Here is a 19,172-nt window from a genome sequence, read left to right as displayed (position 1 = left end):
CTTACGAACTTCAAAAATATCTTTGCCGGATTATATCCGTTACCAAAGCTTTATTTGAAGCAATTAAACGCAAAAAAATCTTTTATGGTTCAGGAAATACAGAAAAAAATCATTTGAATATAAAAATTTTAAAGCCTTTTATAATAAAGTTGGACCAAACCAATGTATTGTATTGTAGCACTTTTCCTTATGTATACCTACCACACTAATTAAATTATTTTGATGAACTGGATAAATCGTTCATCCTAAATATATAAATTTTTGAAATAAAGAGAAATTAATTTAAAGAGCGTTTGCAAAATTTGAAAAATGCCGCATATGGTTCTACTACAATTAATAGTTGAAAATTGGCATTTTTAGGGTTTTGAGGGCGTATAACTCTTGGAGGAGATAGGTAACAATTTCGTTCGACGAAAATTAGTTTCTAGTAAAGATCTATGAACATACAAAATTTCAGCTTTCTATCTTCAAGGGTGTAGAAGTTTTGTAAACAGACACACGGACAGACGGACGGATGGTCGGACAGAGTGAAACTAATAAGCACTTAAAAATTTTTTAGAAAAGAACTAAAAAGTAAAAACTCAAACAATTGTAGCTAATTTTTGGAGCCACAACCAACAATTGTTGTGATTTTTCATCAAAATAGTCATTCTGATAAGCAGTTAATTCGTTCTTCGAATTGGACTAATTACAAAATTTCATACCTTTGCAGAAAAGCAAAAGCGTTTAAAAAAATATTTGTTAGATATCTATATCCACGCAAAATATTACGCTGAGCAAAATACGACTCTGTAACCAGTATATAAATAAGTTCACAAAACGTGAAACGATAATTTATCTTCAGTTGACAAAATATTAAAACTCGAAAAATTAAATAGTGAAACAAGATGAATTACTTTTCAAGAAAATAAAATTAATTTCTTTCAAAAAAAACCTTGTAAACTAATTGATGCGAAGGGTACACAGAAATTGATTTCTTTTTTTTTTTTGCACCAATTTAAAATGTTATGTAATTTTGATAAATGCATTTAATTATTTATAAAAATAAATATTAAAATGAAATATAAAATTTTATTTTGTCAGGGAAAATATTTTAATTGTTGCATATTTCATTGAAATTTTTTTATGATAAAATCCAATTCGAAATTCTTTATTTTTCAACCTCATTGTTTTCATTTAAAATGAAAGAGAAAATTAAATGTAGGGTACTTTCTAAAAACTTTTGACGTGAACAACTACGCATGGCTGGTTAAAACTTTCATGATCAATATTTTTTTTTGCCATCAATTTTTTTTGGCAAAAGGTTTTAAAATGTAGTGAAATTGCGGTTGTATTAATTGTTAAATACTAAGTCTAAATGTTAAATATTAATTAATTTAGTTTTTTAAAAGCTTAAACTCAAAAATAAAAGCTTGATTTGAGTTTAAGCCTTTAGTTTTTTAAAAGCTTAAACTCAAAAAAAAAAGGAAAGATCGAAATAATCGTTCAAATTATTAAAACTTGATTTTATTTAGCACCTATAAGAAATAAAATAAAATCTTAATTCCAAAATTTTATACTCGTATTCTTTATGTGATACGAATAATAGGAATATGGAAACAATGATTAAAATTTTCCAACACTCTTCTTCAATTGTTTTTATTCATTATGTACTTACGATATTGTGTTCCGCTCTCGGCGATGATTAATGCTTCAATAAAAGAATAATCTTTTTGAAATCACAGAGCTGTGGTATTTAATTGAGCAACAAAATAGAAAATAAATAGTTAGAGAAACCAACAATAGTTTGTTTAGAATAATTTCTAATTATATATTTGTCTCTTATTTGGTTTTATCATTCGTTTAGAAAACTAATTTAATTAAATCATTCACTCTTAACAAAAGTGTTCAACGATTTACAAATGTACGTACCTTAAAAATTTATTCAGTATTATTTTATATAAATATAAATATACGAGTAAATACGTATGTCTTCTATTTGCAAAATTATATGTATAAATTATTATGTATACTCATGTATTGAATCATATATTTTACTCTTTAATGCTTATATATGTATATTGTACATTATAAGCTCATCTTCAAAACAAATTTTCATTCAACATATTTTTTAATTGGCGTGATTACTCAGATTAAATTTAGTCCTCTTAACAGGAATCGAGCAAATACGTGTATTTACAAAAGTATAATATAAAATCAAAAAGCATGTTCATCATAATATACATTTATATATGCATAAACATATATGTATTAATAAAATATTGTTATTATCATTCTATCTACATAATAAGCCAATGAAGCTACTAAAATCCTTTGAAAATACCAATTATAATATAAGTTACTTTATAAAATGTATGTGCATAGAGGAGCTTTTGGTATAAAACAAAGTGTTAATACTCGTAAGAATTTTTGCATATTATCACAACAATTTATTTAATAAAGAACAAATCCTTTTTAATTAAACCATAAATAAGCAAATTCAGAAATTTAAAATAAATGACATAGTGATTAATATGCTATCTTAAAAATTAATAATCGAAAAACGAGAAATTAGTGAAATATATTGGATCGAAAAAATAAGTTTGAATTACTTATAAGAACATAAATATTGTTTGAGCTCTTTAAGGAATTAATATTTCTCCAGAGATCTGTTATTTATGTGTTTTTAATTAATTAACAAATTCAATTTTAAAAATAAAATTTGCTTCTAAAAACTATTTAACTTTTCGGTATCCCAGCTTTTAAATTTTTGAAAACAAGAATTCATATTTAAATTTTTGAATTGTTTGAACGGAATTTGACATCTTTTAAATTCAAGATCACTCCTGAAGATTTCAATAAGTACCAAAAGATTTCAGTAGAAAAAATTTAATTCTGATAATTAATGTCCTTACTAGTCAACAATGTACCACATTACGATCAATCATTTTTCTTATTATTAGTAATCGCATATGCTTACGCTTAATGCAATTAATGATCTTTCCTATATTATTGCGTAACTGCACTTGCTTACGTTTAAATTATAGGTTTGTTTACGTTTTTTTAATTTTAGGTAAATATATTTACTATTGCACCACCGAAAATTTTAATTTATTTTAATATTTAATATCTGGCATTTTAGTTTTTGTTAAAATATTTTTATTTTTTTCAAATTTTTATAATGTGTATTTGGATAATTATTATGTATATTTAAGTACTGTACATATAATTATTTTATGAAGTGAAAAAGTAGAAATGTTAGAGAGACGCACAAAGTACATACAGCTGTTTCAATTTAAAAAAAAACATAAATAAATTCAAAATTCCTAGAAGTAAGCAATAGATAGAATGTGTATAGAATAAATATTAGGATAGTAGATATAATGTGTATGCATGTACATAAATGCATATACATATATACACACAACCATATACGTAAAATACTCTTTAGAATAGAAAATAAGGTTTCTGCACAAAAATGAACAAAAAGAACTAAACCAAAATATTTTTTGTATAATAGATTTTTTCAAAAATATTTAAAGTATTAAAAAATTCAAATGAAGGGAAAATTAAATTTTAAAGTATTCAAAAAAAAAACCTGGAATTTTCCATTTCCCTTTCTACTTTTTGTTTGGAATAAAAGAGTTGTAAATATTTTCGCATGTATACTTTTTTTAATTTTCATAAAATAAAAAATATTTTTATCATTTTTTATTATTTCGACCATAAAATTTAACAATTACTCAAAAAAAAAAACAGGCTAATTTTTTTTTATTCTTTTTTTTGCTCTTCCTTTCGAACACAGATTTACCAAATTGAAAAGAGATATTTAATTTCTGAAAAAAGAGGATTCTATTCATACAATAAAGGCAATTAGTAAAATAAAAAGGAAATTTTCATATTATATACAAATAAAAATGATAGTAATTAAGGGTAAAGTAGTAAGTTTTGCAAAAAAAATTTTTATAGTCTGAAATTGTTCAACATTATTGTTTGTTTCAATATTTTTATTATGGTTCAACTATTGTTTAATATGTTTGTGAGTTGTGTTCCTGACATAAAACAATATTTAGTCTGAGACATTGAGAGCGCAACCAAATACGAGAGGAGCATTTTTTTTGTCTTATAAAAATTAACACAGATCAAATTTACAAGTTGTAAAAATATCACAATTTTTAATTATAACTTTTAATTTAAACGTTAAATAGAATTCCTTGCTTTTAACTGTATAAATATTATTGTGATATTGTGCTTTCATTAGAAATAAAATCTATATAATTTTATCAAGATTTTGTCCCCATATAATATGAATACGGTATGAAATTTTTTGAAGAAATTTTGCTCTTTTTAATACTTTTTGGACATATACTCGTAATACTCACAAATTCTTGAAAAATGGGTGTATTAAGTAATATTAATAAAGCTATTCTGGTTTAAAAATTATAATTTAATACTCTAATTTAACCCTTCTAATTGCCTTAATTAATTTGATTTAATAAATTAGCAATAAGTTCAATTATGGTACTGATTAAGACCTGAGTAAACCTTTACTAAATTGCATGTAAATGAAACTCAAATTAAACAATTCAAAATAACTCTAACACAATTATGCGACTAATTAGGACTTTAAAGTCTTTAAGAGTAAAATTATTTTTAATACAAATTTGATAAGAAAGTTCAAATGTTCATTAAAAACTATATGAATTGTATACGGAAAAATTTAAAAGGGTTACATATAAACATAATTATATATTTTGTGTTCCTAAATATTGATGTTAATTATTTAAAATCAAATCATGATTTTTCATTTTGTGGTCATCTTATTGTTATTAATTTTAATTATGATTAAAGGTCGACTTCTAATTAATTTTAATGAATAACAACATTAATATATAATGGATTTTATTATTCAAGTATCTATATAAACTCGTAATGGTATAAAGATAAAGTTAAGTGTAAATTAATTAATAATTATAATAGAATTTTTAATTAGGAAGTATACATCAACTTGACTTTAATTGGAATTATAATTTAATAAAAATTGAAAATGTATTTCGTAAATGAAGGGCGAGTGTTAAAAGTGATGTCGTTTAGAAAAAAAAAAAAATAGTATTTTATGTCACTTCTTTCCAAAGAAACAAAAAGACTAATTTTCTATTCGTACTTTAATAATGTTTTGGTTTTTCAAAATTAAATAAATTTTATTTAAAAAAGACTACTGAAGAAATTGTTATCCATCGTATTTTAATATTTTCATTGTTTTTAAATATTTAAATAAAATTCTCTGTTTTTCTAGCGTCTCTCATAATATTAATCTTAATTAATGTAACAAAAATAAAATATTGAAATTTTTTCTAAAAAAAATCTTGTTCTTACATTGTTAAAAGGTTTTAATACTTTGAAATTGCTTTTTAAAATATTTTTAAAATAATGGAAAAATTTTCATTATTGAAAAGTCATCCATAGTCTAAAGTTTTTACTCTTTTTTTTTCTTAAGTATCAAACATATAAAAAAATTCCTTCAAAAAATTTTTCGAGTCCTTTTTTCAAAAATTTTGTGATTTTTAAAATTTTTTTTTTCTCCTTTTTTACTTTATTCGTTTACTTTATTGTTAAAAGATAATTTTAACATTAAAATTGTGACTCCTGCACAGAGAGAGAAAAAAACATGAAAAATTGTGTATTCGCGTTCCTTTGAATAAATTTTCGAAATATTTTTATCGTTCTATTTTTTTTTTATAATGTTATTGTTGCTTACCATCTTCGGATCATTTAAATGTTGCGAAGTTAAAGGTTTATGCAAATTTTTTTTATCTTTCTTCAAAAAAGTTTTTCCCGCTATTCTCCAATACAATATTTACTTTGCTCTTCTGATAACTTTTTTCCGTTTTAGGTGCAAAAGGGTAACCTTGTAAATTTGTAAAATTTTTATAAAAGGATACACTTTAATGCTGTATATTGTATTAGTTATTATGATTTAAATGTTACAATATTATTGCGTATATATGTATGTGTAAAGATGAGGTTTAAAAAAAACATCTAATGTGGTCAGCACATAACCGACCGCAATGTGTATTGGCTAGTTAATTGAAAGTGTTACACAAGTTTATAAAAATGCCTTTTAAACATTTCTTTCCAATTTTTAGAGCGTTAGAAAGCTCTTAGTTAACATACCTAGTATGTAAATTTGGCTCTTAGAAGAGTTTCGTTTTGTGCTACCAGAACTCAAATATCAAATTTCAAGAAATTTCATCAATCCGTTCCGTAGATATGGTAAAAAATGTAAAATCGATTATTTCTCTCTATATAGACAAAAATCTAAAATTAGCCCGCAAAAAAGTTCAGCAAATTCGTATGCAAAATTTGTTGCCATCACACAACCTCCCTTAGAAAATGCAATGCGGTCGTTATAACAAACAAAAAATTTGTCCTTGTTTCGTAGGATGGAGAAACAAACAGGGTTTTTTTTAAAGTCTGAATAAAATTTTTTTTCCCTTAGATAGACAACGCTTAGATATGGGTACTTTTAGAATTTTGTAACTTTACATACAAAATTAATCAGTAGTAACGGCTCTTCTTTCGTGTGTAATGAAAGTAAAGACAAGACTGTTGAAGAAACAAAACTTCTAAATTAATAACTGTATAAAATATAAGGGATAATTAAAAATGTTTTTTTTTCTAATTATTTAAATTTCAAAATATGAAGCACAAAAGGTCAAGTAACACAAATTCTTCAATTTTTAATTAATGGTTTTCAGTTTGAATTTTTGTTGGAAAGTAATAAAGTAGAAATTTTAATAAATAAATTCATAATTACGAAGTAAAGTAGCACATTTCCAAGTGTTTTCTGTTAATATAATAGTAATATACTTGTAATTATGACAGAATTATTGCATGCATTTAAGATAGCAACAAAATTAAAAAGAGTCGAACATAGAGAGAAATTGTCTTTGAAGAAATGAATATTTTATTAATGTAGAGTTTAAAAAATTTTGTTTTTTTCAAGACCATGAATTTTCGAGAAATGCCAGCTTTAAACAAAGGTTTTAGGTTTTGAAAAGCAAACCACATCAAATGCTTTAAAATAACTATTAAAACTGAGAGTTTACAAGAAATCTGTACTTTTAAAATATTTCGCTAGGAAAAAAAAGGAAATTCTTTTAAAAATTTAACAGTCAAACATAGAATAAACCATTTTTTGATGAGCGAACAAGTACTCAAATATGAGAATCAAAATTCGCTGGTTGCGAAGTTGGATATCGAAATGATAAAATATCAAAGCAAAACTACGAAATTGTTGAGTAAAAACCAAACATTTTTTATTTTCATTATTTTATTCGCTTTATAATTTCGCTGATTATAGTACGTATTGTAAGAAATTTAGTCTTTAATATTTTTCTTTATTTAAAATTCTTTTTCTTAAAATTTCCTAAGAATGAAATCTAAGAATGAGCTAGACTGTAGATTATTACTCAAATAATGAATAAATGAGAATGTCTAGATATAGACATTCTCATTTATTCATTATTTGAGTTTTTTTATTGTACAATCAAAAAATCTAATTAAGATTGTCCCAACAAAAACAATATGAAAAAGGGAACAATTTATTTTGGATGTTCTAAGCCTTTTTTAACAAATATACTTGAACATACCATGTACTTATTTATTAAATTTCATAAGTTTAAGTTCAGGTTGGATAAACTTTTCAAAAAATTTTATAGAGTTTGGTGTTGTCTATTTTGTCATGAAATTTTCTCTTAACTCTTTATATTCTCGTTGCAACAAGTGTGCCATCTTTTTCTTCATATATACTGAAAAATATTGTAAAACTTTTATAAAAAGCATTTTGAATATGAATTATTGTCTCGCTGTTTTCTTCTCACTTTTGTATATCCACATATGAAATTTTTGTGTGTCCTCTTGTTTGTGGGTAACAAGAGCAAGAAATAAGATGACTCCTTCACGAAGATAGATATTATGTCTTTATTTAATTTTAACTGTACACTTGCGTGTTAAATTATTGAAACAAAAAAAAAGTATAAATATTTTATTCCTTTTTTTCCCTGGAAAATAATTTGCAATTTTATTAGTAAGTTTTCTTTTTTATTATTATTTTTGTCTGGATCCTTTCATAAAGATGCCAATATCTATATGATGTGGGAGCATTTGGTAACAAATGTGTTCATATTTCCTCTCTTTTTGACAGTTGATTGCGCTACACGTATATAAAATTTTACAATTATATTAAAAGCCAGCATATTTTTGGTATGTTACGGTTTGTTGTTTATTGATTGTGGAATGAAAAAAATAAGAAGAGTTTTCCTTATATTTTTGCTGATTGTAGAAAAATTGAATTTCAAATTGACAGGGGCTTTTCTCTTCATGTTTAAATTCAATGTTCGTATTTACTTATTTGTTTTTTCTCATTTTTCTACTTTTTTTATTGTTTTTATACTTTTCCTTTATGTTTTACCCGCATAATAAATTTATAACAATATAGTACATCGTTTGTTTGTATTTGAATAGAGTTTCAATAAGAAAGGGAATATAGCTGTTCGTAGAAGCAAAATTTGATTTGTAAACTGAATTTTTAATGTTTTTTGTATGGAGAAGTAGTCAGAAATTCGAAAACTTCATATTTTGACATTTTAATTGTTAATTATTTATTAGGGAATATTCATATACAAATATTTAAATAATGCCACAAAAAAAATAATAAAATCAAAATAATTAATAAATAGTTGGTAAAAGCCTACAAAAATCATGAATATATGCAGAATAATAAGTTTCACTGGTAAAGATTTGCGGTCATATTAAAGAATAGTTTGTGGCATTTCAATAAGTTTTTATTCTATTTTCAATATTTTCATTAAGTTATTTTCAATAAGTTTTATTATAGGTGCAAATTGGTGATCTAAACATTTATGCAAGTACTAAGTAAAAATTACTTGTATGCTCCACTTTTGAGTCTCTATACTGTTAGGAAAGTTTTGTGAACCATAAACTAGACAATTTTCCATATTGTGTGAAGTATGTTATATAAAAATGGAGAGAGCTGAGTAAAAGTAGGAAAATCATATTTATGAAAACGACAATTATGTAAAAAATTTCTTCTTTACTTAACTTACATACAACTTCGTACCTTTTTTCATTAGACAACTTTACTATTCGGTAAGTCTGACTTCGAATTAAACGTTCAGATTTAATTTTAGTAGACTTTGGGAACTTGAATATAGAAGCACTTTTCAAAGACTAGATGATATTGATTTCTTACTTTTGGTTATATTTGCTTTTAATATTGGTTATAACTATTTTAAGTTTATTATATATACGAGTATACAGGATCCAACATTTGAACTCTTTCAGGACAAAAAGTAAAATATACAAATTTATATAAATATAAAAATAACTTATATATAAAGACATGTTTATATTATATTCGTATGTATACATAACTTTTACGTTTACTGTCACTTGTATTGTAAGAAAAATCAACAAAAAGCATAAAAAAAAACAATTGAAAAATTTTGAAAATGTCGAATTCTTTTGTTACTTATTTTACTCTCAGTTTTATTTGTTTAAAAGTTTATTATTGTTGTTTTATTTAATATTCTTTCGTAAAAAAATAAATACAATATTGTTTATTTTTGGCCTGAAGGGGTGTAAAGGTGCTGAAAATTGTTATGTATATAATATAGGGTAAGAGAGCAGATTTAATTTTTGCTTTTCATTTTTTCCCTCTTTCTTTAACTGGTTTAAATGGAATAATAATAACACAATATTATGTACTCGTAGGCATACGTACATTACTTTTTTTCCATATTATTAGTATAGTGCGCGTACGAGTATACATAACATTTGCATATTTATATGTACATTAAACACATGTGAATATACTCATATTCGTTTGCATGTGTATGAATACATATTACATATATGTACATGTACAATTTATAAAATAAAATTTAAAAACATTTAAAAATTATTCACTATTTATTTTGTTTTGAATAAGATTCTTAAATTGCTCTACTAATTTCAAAGCCGAAGTAAATGAATACGTATGTATATTTATATGATTAACAAGTTACCTTTTTTAGGCACTTAATTACATTTTTTTTTTCATGCTAATTTAGATTTTAAATTTCCCTGCTTTTGATTCTAGTGATTTCAGTGATTTTCATTTAAAACAACTTCTCTTTTTGATCATAATTAAATAAATAGGTATTAGGAGCATGTTTAAGTATACATGCATATATTCATGTATGATAGCATAAATAAATGAAATATATACATATTATAAACTCATTGTATCTATGACAAAAATTTTATGGCAAATATTTGAAATCAACAAATTAATTTAGATTGTCAAAATATAATGCGATTAATGAAGTTTATTTTTTGGTTGATTTATGATATATTTTTTATTTAGACTCATGGTGTAATTGTACATACACTTTGTACGCCTTTATATTGTGATATATGTACATACATACATATATGAATAATATTTTTGGTCTAAATGAAATGTTAACATAAAGAGATTATTTGGTGGAAAATTTTGTTTTTCCTTTATAATATTTGTGCTTGTATAAATAAAATTTTCAAAAAAAGAACAAAAAGTGAAAACAATTTTTTTTAATTACTTGGAAAAACCTTATAGTTATATTTGTTTGTGGTCTTAAAAAGAATAAACATCAAAATGAAGTTTAATGATTTTTGTGTGCATATTCAAATAATGTAAATGTTTATTTTGGTCCTTTGAAATATATAAAATGTTATTCATTTTTTAGATGAATTGAAAAGGAAATGTATATATATAGTATTTGTGTACATTTCTTAGTGTGAGTATAAAATTTTAATTTAAAACAGTAATTCTGAGAGAAATTTAATTACAAAATTGGTTTTATTTCATGATAAACTCATTTGATTTTGAAATGGAATATTTTTTTACATGAAAATTGTTGAGTTATACAAAATACTTTTAAACGATTAATGGCTCATTAATTGAGCGCGCTATAATAAAGTGTAGGATTTCTATTTAAAGAGAAGTTCTTTCTGGAATACATTTACAACAAAACTTCGTTACTTAAATTAACTAAAATGTCATGTCTTCGTTACTTAAATGTCAAAACTAAATTTTGTTTAAAATAAACTATTGGCTTTATTTTAGAATAACTTCAAACTTTAAATATCTACATAACACTTAACACATTTAAAATATTTTTATTTAAATATAAAATCCTTTTATAATGCTTCGCTAATTTTAAATTACAAAAATAAATTAATTATTCGATTTTTTTATATATGTACATTTGCATTTTATATGTTTTTCATATGTTTTTTTAATTTTTATTTCCAGGTGAAAAACACGTACACGCAAAGGTGTTGCTTCTGAATAGAAGAATTGTTGCATATAACTGGACTGAATTCAAAGTTTAATTTGATTCATATATGAATTTTATTTTCAAAAGAAAATAGAAAAAACAAGAATACTACAAACAAAATATCATTCGTATTCAAAATGTGCAAAAACATAAAAAATTTGTAAATATTTAAGAGCGCGCAATCGAAAGAGCTGATTTAACTAATAAATTTATTAAAGGATTTTAAGGTTTGCGGTAAATTACATTTTCAGTAATTAGCATAATCAGAAAATTTATTTTAATTAAATAAAACCAAAATAGATACATATTTAAGTTCAGTATTTGTAAATTTTGGGCTTTATTTCTTAAATGTCGTTACTTATTCAATTGAAAAAAAATTTTTATAATAAAATTTATTGAATAATTTAAAAATGATTTGTGTATTTGAAGCGAACGTTTAAAGTATAAAAAGTGCCACGAAAAAGTGATCAGTATTCCTGTTTAAATTCATTTTATAAAGTCATTATAATTTAAAAAAAAAAATAAATTGTAGCAAGGAAATGTTTTAACAACAAAAAATTTTTTAATAATTTCTAAATGTTGTGATAAAAAGCAAGATTTTGTAAAAATTTTTTGGTTAAATTTTAATTTATTACAAACTTTAGTTATGTCGAACTTTACTTTAAATATGTTTTGCGATTTTACATCAAATTTAAATTTGCATTAAAAAACGGCAAAAAACTTAAAATTAATAAAAAATTTAAGAGATATTTGTCAGAGCTAAATAAAATTAAGTCAGATGAAAGGTCAACATCTATTTAATATTTAAATCGTTTTTTCATTTTAATTTATTTAAAACACATGCTATTAAGTTTACTATAGAATATATTAAAAATTTTGAATTAAAAGTAAAAAAAGAGATAAGAAATCAACATTAAAATGCAGCACCCTGGTTCTTGGTATTTGCCATGGGGAGTCCCATTACAAAAAATGTTAGTACCATTCAATCATCCATCAGCTGTTGCTGCATACTCTCAACAACCAACTGTACAACCAGGCCAATGTCACCAAATACCAACACAAGGAAGTATTACAACAACAGGTGGTGTTACTCAGCAGACACCACATCAAACACAAGTTCCATCTACCGTTGCATCACCAGCTCTTAATCATCAACAACATCACTATCAAACAGCTGCTGCAGCTGCAGCATTAGCAACAGCGGCAGCTCAACAACCAACAGCAGCACAAAATTATGCCCAAATACATTCGGTAACTGCTGCTGCACTTCAGCATCATACAACAAGTCAGGCTGCAGCAGCTGCTGCTCTGCATCATCATACAACTGCTGCTTTACATCAACAGCATACAACAGCCCCTCCTAGTGTAACTGGACATGGACATGGACATGCACATCCACATCCACAAACAATACATCCAGCTGCAGCAGCTGCAATGTTTACACCATTATCTTTAAGAACATTTATAACAGCACCGTCAGCACATAATCATTTGGGTTTGGCAGCAGCAGCAGCTGCAGCAGCACAACAACCCTTAACACCTACATCTGCAGCAGTAGCAGCAGCATCAGCAGTTGCTGGTCATTACCATCATACGCATCAACAACAACATCAACAATCCCCACATTTTAATCAACATACATCGCCACCACCACCACCGCCGCCAGCTAGTGCTGTTACAAATCAAACACAATCACAATTAGCTGCAATGAATTTAAATGTTGGTGTTGTAGCAGCAGCAATGCGTCAATCGAATTCGGGAAATGTTTTGATGCCTTTAAAAAAGGTAAGTGTTTTTTTCTTTAATTTAATTTTAGGATGTACATTTTTTTTAATAATACATATTTAAAAAAAAAACTTGCCTCTTGTTGATTTCTCAAAATATAATAGACAAAATAATTTTGAATACTTCGTTGTTTTATGATAAAAATAGAACATTTTTTCACGTATTTCGTGACATAATCCACTTTTTCAAATCAACCATTAAGATCTTGAACAAATTTATTAGTATTAGTAAGAAAGTGTGATCATTGTTCTTAATTTACTAAATTTTTGACTGCGAGAGTTTTTGCGTTAATAGAGGAACACATAATTGATGACTGATGTTAATGAACTATTTAGTAAATCAATTTTTATTATACTCGAATTTTTTCTATAATTTAAAAAAAAAATCCAAACAAAAAAAAAAGTCCAAACAAAAAAAAAAAATAAGAGTGTTGACGTTGTCACTTTTATTGCTATTTATTGCTTAGATCGTGTGAAATTTTAATTTATTTGTCTTTGAATTAATTTATGGAATTAAGTAGTTTGATGAATTTTAAGTCCCTGCAGCACGAATTCGTCTAACATTTTACTATTGATTCTAAGGTTTTTCTTTGGCAAAAAAACTGAATTATAAAATTTAAGTGGAAATCTATTATTTACTGCATTACTTATGATCAGTTATAGATTTTAGTAAAATAATTTTGTTAAAATACTTGCAAATTATTAAAATTGGCACTTTTTCAAGTAAAGTTTCCCGGGAACTGATATCTTTAAAAATTTTATTCAAATTAAACTTGTTTGTACGCAATGCAGTGGGTAAAATAAAGATAAAAACATTATAGTTGGGTAAACTTTTGTTAGGCAGAATTTTTACAGCAACGTGGTTTCGTATTACAATGAAAAAGGAATGTTAGACATTGTGAAAATAAAGACATTCGAGATAGTAAGCACATTGTTATGTCTATCTTTAACAATAATTTTTTTTTTCTAAAAAAAGAGATACTGCGGTTCAAATATTGAACATTTATTCAATTACATTGTAGTTTTTCATATACATATATACAAATAAACTTATACATAAGTATACGTATTTTTATATGTTATATTTTTAGTTATATTTTTAAAATAGGATTCACACGCGCGAATTCGCATGTATATATATGTATATATGTCGTATTATATAAGGTATACGTAATTATTTAAAAGAATTTGAGATCATAGAATGATAAATGAATGAAATTTTGATAAAATATTATTGAAATAAAAAAGAAATTTTCACATTTGAAACTTAAGGTCCCGCAAATTCAAGAATTGGATTAAAAGGTTAAAAATAATTCACCCATTCATTCGTTTATATGTACGTAATGTATGTATGTGTACCTTAGAATATTTGTAAACAATTTTATGTATAAATCTTAAAATAGAAGAGAAAAATTACAACAATGAATATCAAAATATTGAATAGAAAGAAGGAATTTCCTTTTCCATGCATATAAAATAAAGTTTGTATTTGTGTGAATCGATATGAAATTGTGTATATAATTGTGTTCTATAAATGTGCGCACTGTGCTCGTAAGCTTTATATAGCTATTATAAGTATGTTTGTATGAAATTGTGTTATATGTATTTGGCTAATTTTGGTTAAAAAGTAATAAAAATTTTAGAAGGACATTTTTTTATTGTATGTTTTCTTTTCTTATTGCTCATTTGTTGTTCTGCTTTTACACAAAAAACTCTTGTATGACAAATTATTCCTTAAAGACTCTTCAAAAGATCCTAAAGTGAGCATCCAATTCACTTCACTATGATAAGTTTTAACATACTGGAAAAGCGAAAAAGAAGGAATAAAAAGAAAACTCGTCATTCTTTTTATTTTTTACTTTAACGTTTTTCTTGTGTTTTGAAAATTTTTGTTACATAGACTGTATTATGTAAACGCATGTGTTTATTGTTATATACAAACATAAGTATTAACGTTTGCACATTGTATTTTATTGTGCTTCATTTTTTTTTATTTTTTATATTATGTTTTTTGTTTTTCTATTCTTTTTATTTCACATGTTTATCACTTTCTTTACGAAAAGTATATTAATTTGTCAACAAGATTCCTCCTGAATAACGTGTTCTACTTCAATTCTTATGAGTATACTTTGTTCTTATTTATATATACAGTTATTTTTAATACAGACACATTTACAATTTAAGATTCTGAATTTCAGAGAACTTTTTTATTTTTTATATTTACTTTTTTAATTTCGTTTTTCTTTCCCAGTTTATTAAAGTATTCTTAATAATTTTCCCGATATGTTTAGAATATGTTGCTACAATGAATTAGCATTGAGTGAATTTTTATTGGAGATATTGTGTTAGACTTGTACATTAGTATATGAGAATGAAGTGTGTACGCAACAGTAAAATCAATTTAATGTTCAAGCCCCTGTTTTAAAGAAGAATCTTTAACATTTTAAATCCGCAGTAAGATTATCCGGAGATAAGGCAATTTTAAAATTTTTCTTAGTCTATTGTTGATTAAATTTTTTCCATTTTACTTGTACATATGTGCATATAAACAATTTCGATTTCGAACAAACCGGAAGAATTACGCAAATTTTAATATTTTGATTACTAACTTATTTCATTTTGTTTTATAACTTCTTTCTCTTTTATGGTTAATTCACCCACATTTACATAGATGGCTTATGAAACATTTATTCATATACCAAAATGTTATATACTTACACATTACGTATAGCAAAACTTAGGACGTGTTACAACTTTTCACGGATTGTAAATATATATATAAAAACTTGTGCTTGTATATGTGTATATTATATTGATATTTTACGTATAAGAAAAATGATGGAAAAAGAAAAATAATTATTAGAAAATCTAACGACAGGGAATAGAATGAAGACGTTTATTTTATATGCATATCACGAACATAAGGTGAATGACAGTTAATATTACATTTGCACATTTACTCCTCTTATCATGTGTAGATGTTTCGAAAAAAAATAGACAGTGCCATTTACGTATGTATATAGTATGTACACAAAGTTATACATGACAGTATACTTTTATATATATATATGCATATGTGAATTTTCTGTTTGAAAGATAAACGGAAAAAGAAAATTACAAATACTTTCTTAAATAAAATAAAAAAGAGAGAGAAAAGAAATAGGGTTATGGTTACTTAGGGTGTTTTGTATACTCGTATATGATCAAGGATAAGTGTATTTTATTTAAATATACGTCGACGATTGAGGAACGAGTAATAATAATAATTTATTCCTTGAAATACGAATGCATAATATTGTATTAGAAATTGGTTTTCTTTTTTTTTCGTATCTTCTTCCTGCTTTTTGTAAATTTTTTTTGGATAACTCAGAGAAATGATGACTGTCTTCATCCATAATTTAAATGTTATGTTAATTATAATAAGATGAAAGTTATAAAAAATATTATATCTGCAAATTTTCGTCTAATCATTGATACTAAAATTATATATGTATGTACTAAATTTAATGCGCCTTAATATATGCAGCACATTATTTTTGATGAAATTAAAATTTTAGATTAGATTTTTATTTAAAAATAAACAAAAATGGTATTTCGTTTTACAAATAAACCTGGCTTAAAAAATTAATTTTTCACAGATTATTTTATGAGCAGTACATAAAATTGTATCTTACACTTGGATGTGTTTTCCTTTTAAATTTGATTTGATTTCTAGAATAAACTAAATTGTTAATATGATCAGATTTCCCTTGTTTTTATGGCTTAATATGTATTAAATAATATGTTTTATCTGTCAGAAATTTTATTTGGTTTTAGTTTCTATATAAAAAATACCATCATAGTTTCTTTAATCAGAAAAAAAAATAACCTTGTTAACAACTTTCATGATATCTGAAAATTTAAGATCGTCCTTAAATATGTCGGAAATCAAAACTATGGGTACACAAATCTTTTCTTTTAATCTGAATATCTTGAGGAAATTTAAAAAAAAGAAAAATTTCCAGTTTACGATTGTGATATGAATAACATAATTAAAAAATAAAAAACAAAACTTTTATGAAATGGAAAAAAAAAGTTACTTAAATTTATTAGGAGAAAGATAAAAACCAAAGAAGAAAAGAAATGAAACAAAAATTATAACTGTTATATTTTAATAGAACACAGTCTGTGTGCGGTTGCTAATTAAATATTCTTAATTATATATGTACGAGTGAAAAGTACGAGAGAAAAAATGAGTGAAATTAAAGAGCATTTTTGACTAATAACAGTAATAACATTCTTTATTTCCACCTTCTTTTGCTTTTCTTGTTACGTCTCACGATCCTCCATTATTTTTACGTATTTTTAATTTAAATCATCTACGGATTTGCTTTTTTCGTTCTAAAATTTTTTTCTTATAATAAAAATTTTTCTTTTTTTTTGTGCTTCGTTTTTTTAATTAAGTGCTTCAAATCAAGTAGAAGAAAACAAACACCACCATTAATAAGAAGAATTTAAAAGTCTTGACATAAATAAGTGCAAGATTTCCATGACTTTGTGATTTGTTTTTTCTGAGTGTACCCTCGCATTACACCTTCAGTACATCGTAGATAAAAATTCATGAGGTAAAATGTAGAAAAAATGAAAATAGCTGAAAAAAAATTGAAAGAATATTTGAATAACATTATTTGGATTTTTTTAAAATAAATTCTGGGCAAAAAACAAAAATTTACAAAATCACAAAATTATTTTAATTTTTTTTAAGTAGAACAAAAGGAATATAGGGAGGGGAGGCTGAAAAAAAAGACAATAGCATAGGGGCGAAAAAAGGGTTTATCTTCATTCCTTTTTTTCCCTTCATTTCTCCTATTTTATTTAAAGAGACCAAAGCAAAACATACAAAATACAAGATTTCTAAAATATTCTATACAAAATTGCTACAAATTTGGCAACAAAAACATAAAAAATGTATAAAACATAATAACGTAAAAACGTAAGAATGCAAACAACAAAATTTAATAAAAAAAGGCGAAAAATATGAAAACGACCCAAAAAAGAAGTGTACTTGTTGTTATACTAGAATTTGTTGCTGTGAGGTATAATAAAGATAAAGTTTAATGGTTCGTATATATGGAAACATACAAAAAAAGATGATAATAATATAACGAAAATAACAAAAGGGAAAACATAAAACGAAAACTAAGGAAAAATCAGGTGCGATGAAACGTTTACCCAATTAAGGGTAAATGTGCTACCAAGCAACTAACCAAGTAATAATAAAAAAAAATTCAAGGAAAAAATGGTGTTAAGCAAAAATGAAATAATTTTTGATAAGTTAACATTTCTTTTTGAAAGTAAGGGTTAAGAAATCAAAGAAATGACTATAAAACAATAGTTTTGTAAAGTAGTTGTTTAAGCCTTAGAATTATTTCGAATAAACAATGATACTCCAAATGCCGTGCAATAATGTTGAGTTTTAATAAAATTTGAATAAGTTTAGTTAAAAACCTGTGTTTTTTATTATAAAACTATGTCATAGTTTTCTAATTCGGTGTCAGGTTTTGAAAACAAATTTTGAAATTCAATTAAAAAAAAGTTTTTATCACCTAAATGTTTCATGCAAGAAATTATATAAAGGTATTAGTTTGTATTAAATGTTAACGATTTCTGATCTCTAAATAATACTTTTAACAACTTTGAGTAACGCAGTAATCTCTAAATAATACTATTAGTAAAGTTTCTTGCATATTTTTGCATAAGGCTTCAAAATTATTATTTTAATAACATGAATTCGCATATGTATTCATATATATAGTGAAAATTTCAAATTTCTAACGTTCAAACACCCCTCTCACTACACTACTACTTATTTCACATTTTTTAAAAATTTTCAAATTTATTTCGGACTTAACTATACATAACTATAAGAAAAAAGATCCAAATAATAATAATATTAATAAGAAGATACCAAATGAGGTTTTATATGTGTTTTTATATTGTATTCCCTTTATACGAACGCCTGTGTAAATACGAACAATTTAATACA

General features: G+C 24.7%; 1 protein-coding gene across 4 annotated transcripts in view; it reads left to right on the top strand.

Annotated features, from left to right (window-relative positions):
- Positions 1 to 19,172, top strand: part of LOC129612468 (homeobox protein B-H1-like) — a 79,575-nt gene that overhangs the window by 46,397 nt on the left and 14,006 nt on the right. For 3 of the 4 annotated variants that reach the window (XM_055526072.1, XM_055526071.1, XM_055526073.1), the window contains exon 3: positions 11,339 to 13,329. In XM_055526072.1, the coding sequence (XP_055382047.1) occupies positions 12,282 to 13,211 (930 nt within the window). In that variant the 5' untranslated portion in view covers positions 11,339 to 12,281 and the 3' untranslated portion in view covers positions 13,212 to 13,329. Of the gene's footprint in view, positions 1 to 11,338; positions 13,330 to 19,172 lie in introns of those variants that run through there. The other variant, XM_055526074.1, reaches the window with a different exon arrangement.

The sequence above is a fragment of the Condylostylus longicornis genome, unplaced genomic scaffold, assembly GCF_029603195.1.
Source record: "Condylostylus longicornis isolate FDR11 unplaced genomic scaffold, ASM2960319v2 ptg000072l, whole genome shotgun sequence".
NCBI classification, from domain to species: domain Eukaryota; kingdom Metazoa; phylum Arthropoda; class Insecta; order Diptera; family Dolichopodidae; genus Condylostylus; species Condylostylus longicornis.
This window is presented reverse-complemented; position numbering and strand designations above follow the sequence as displayed.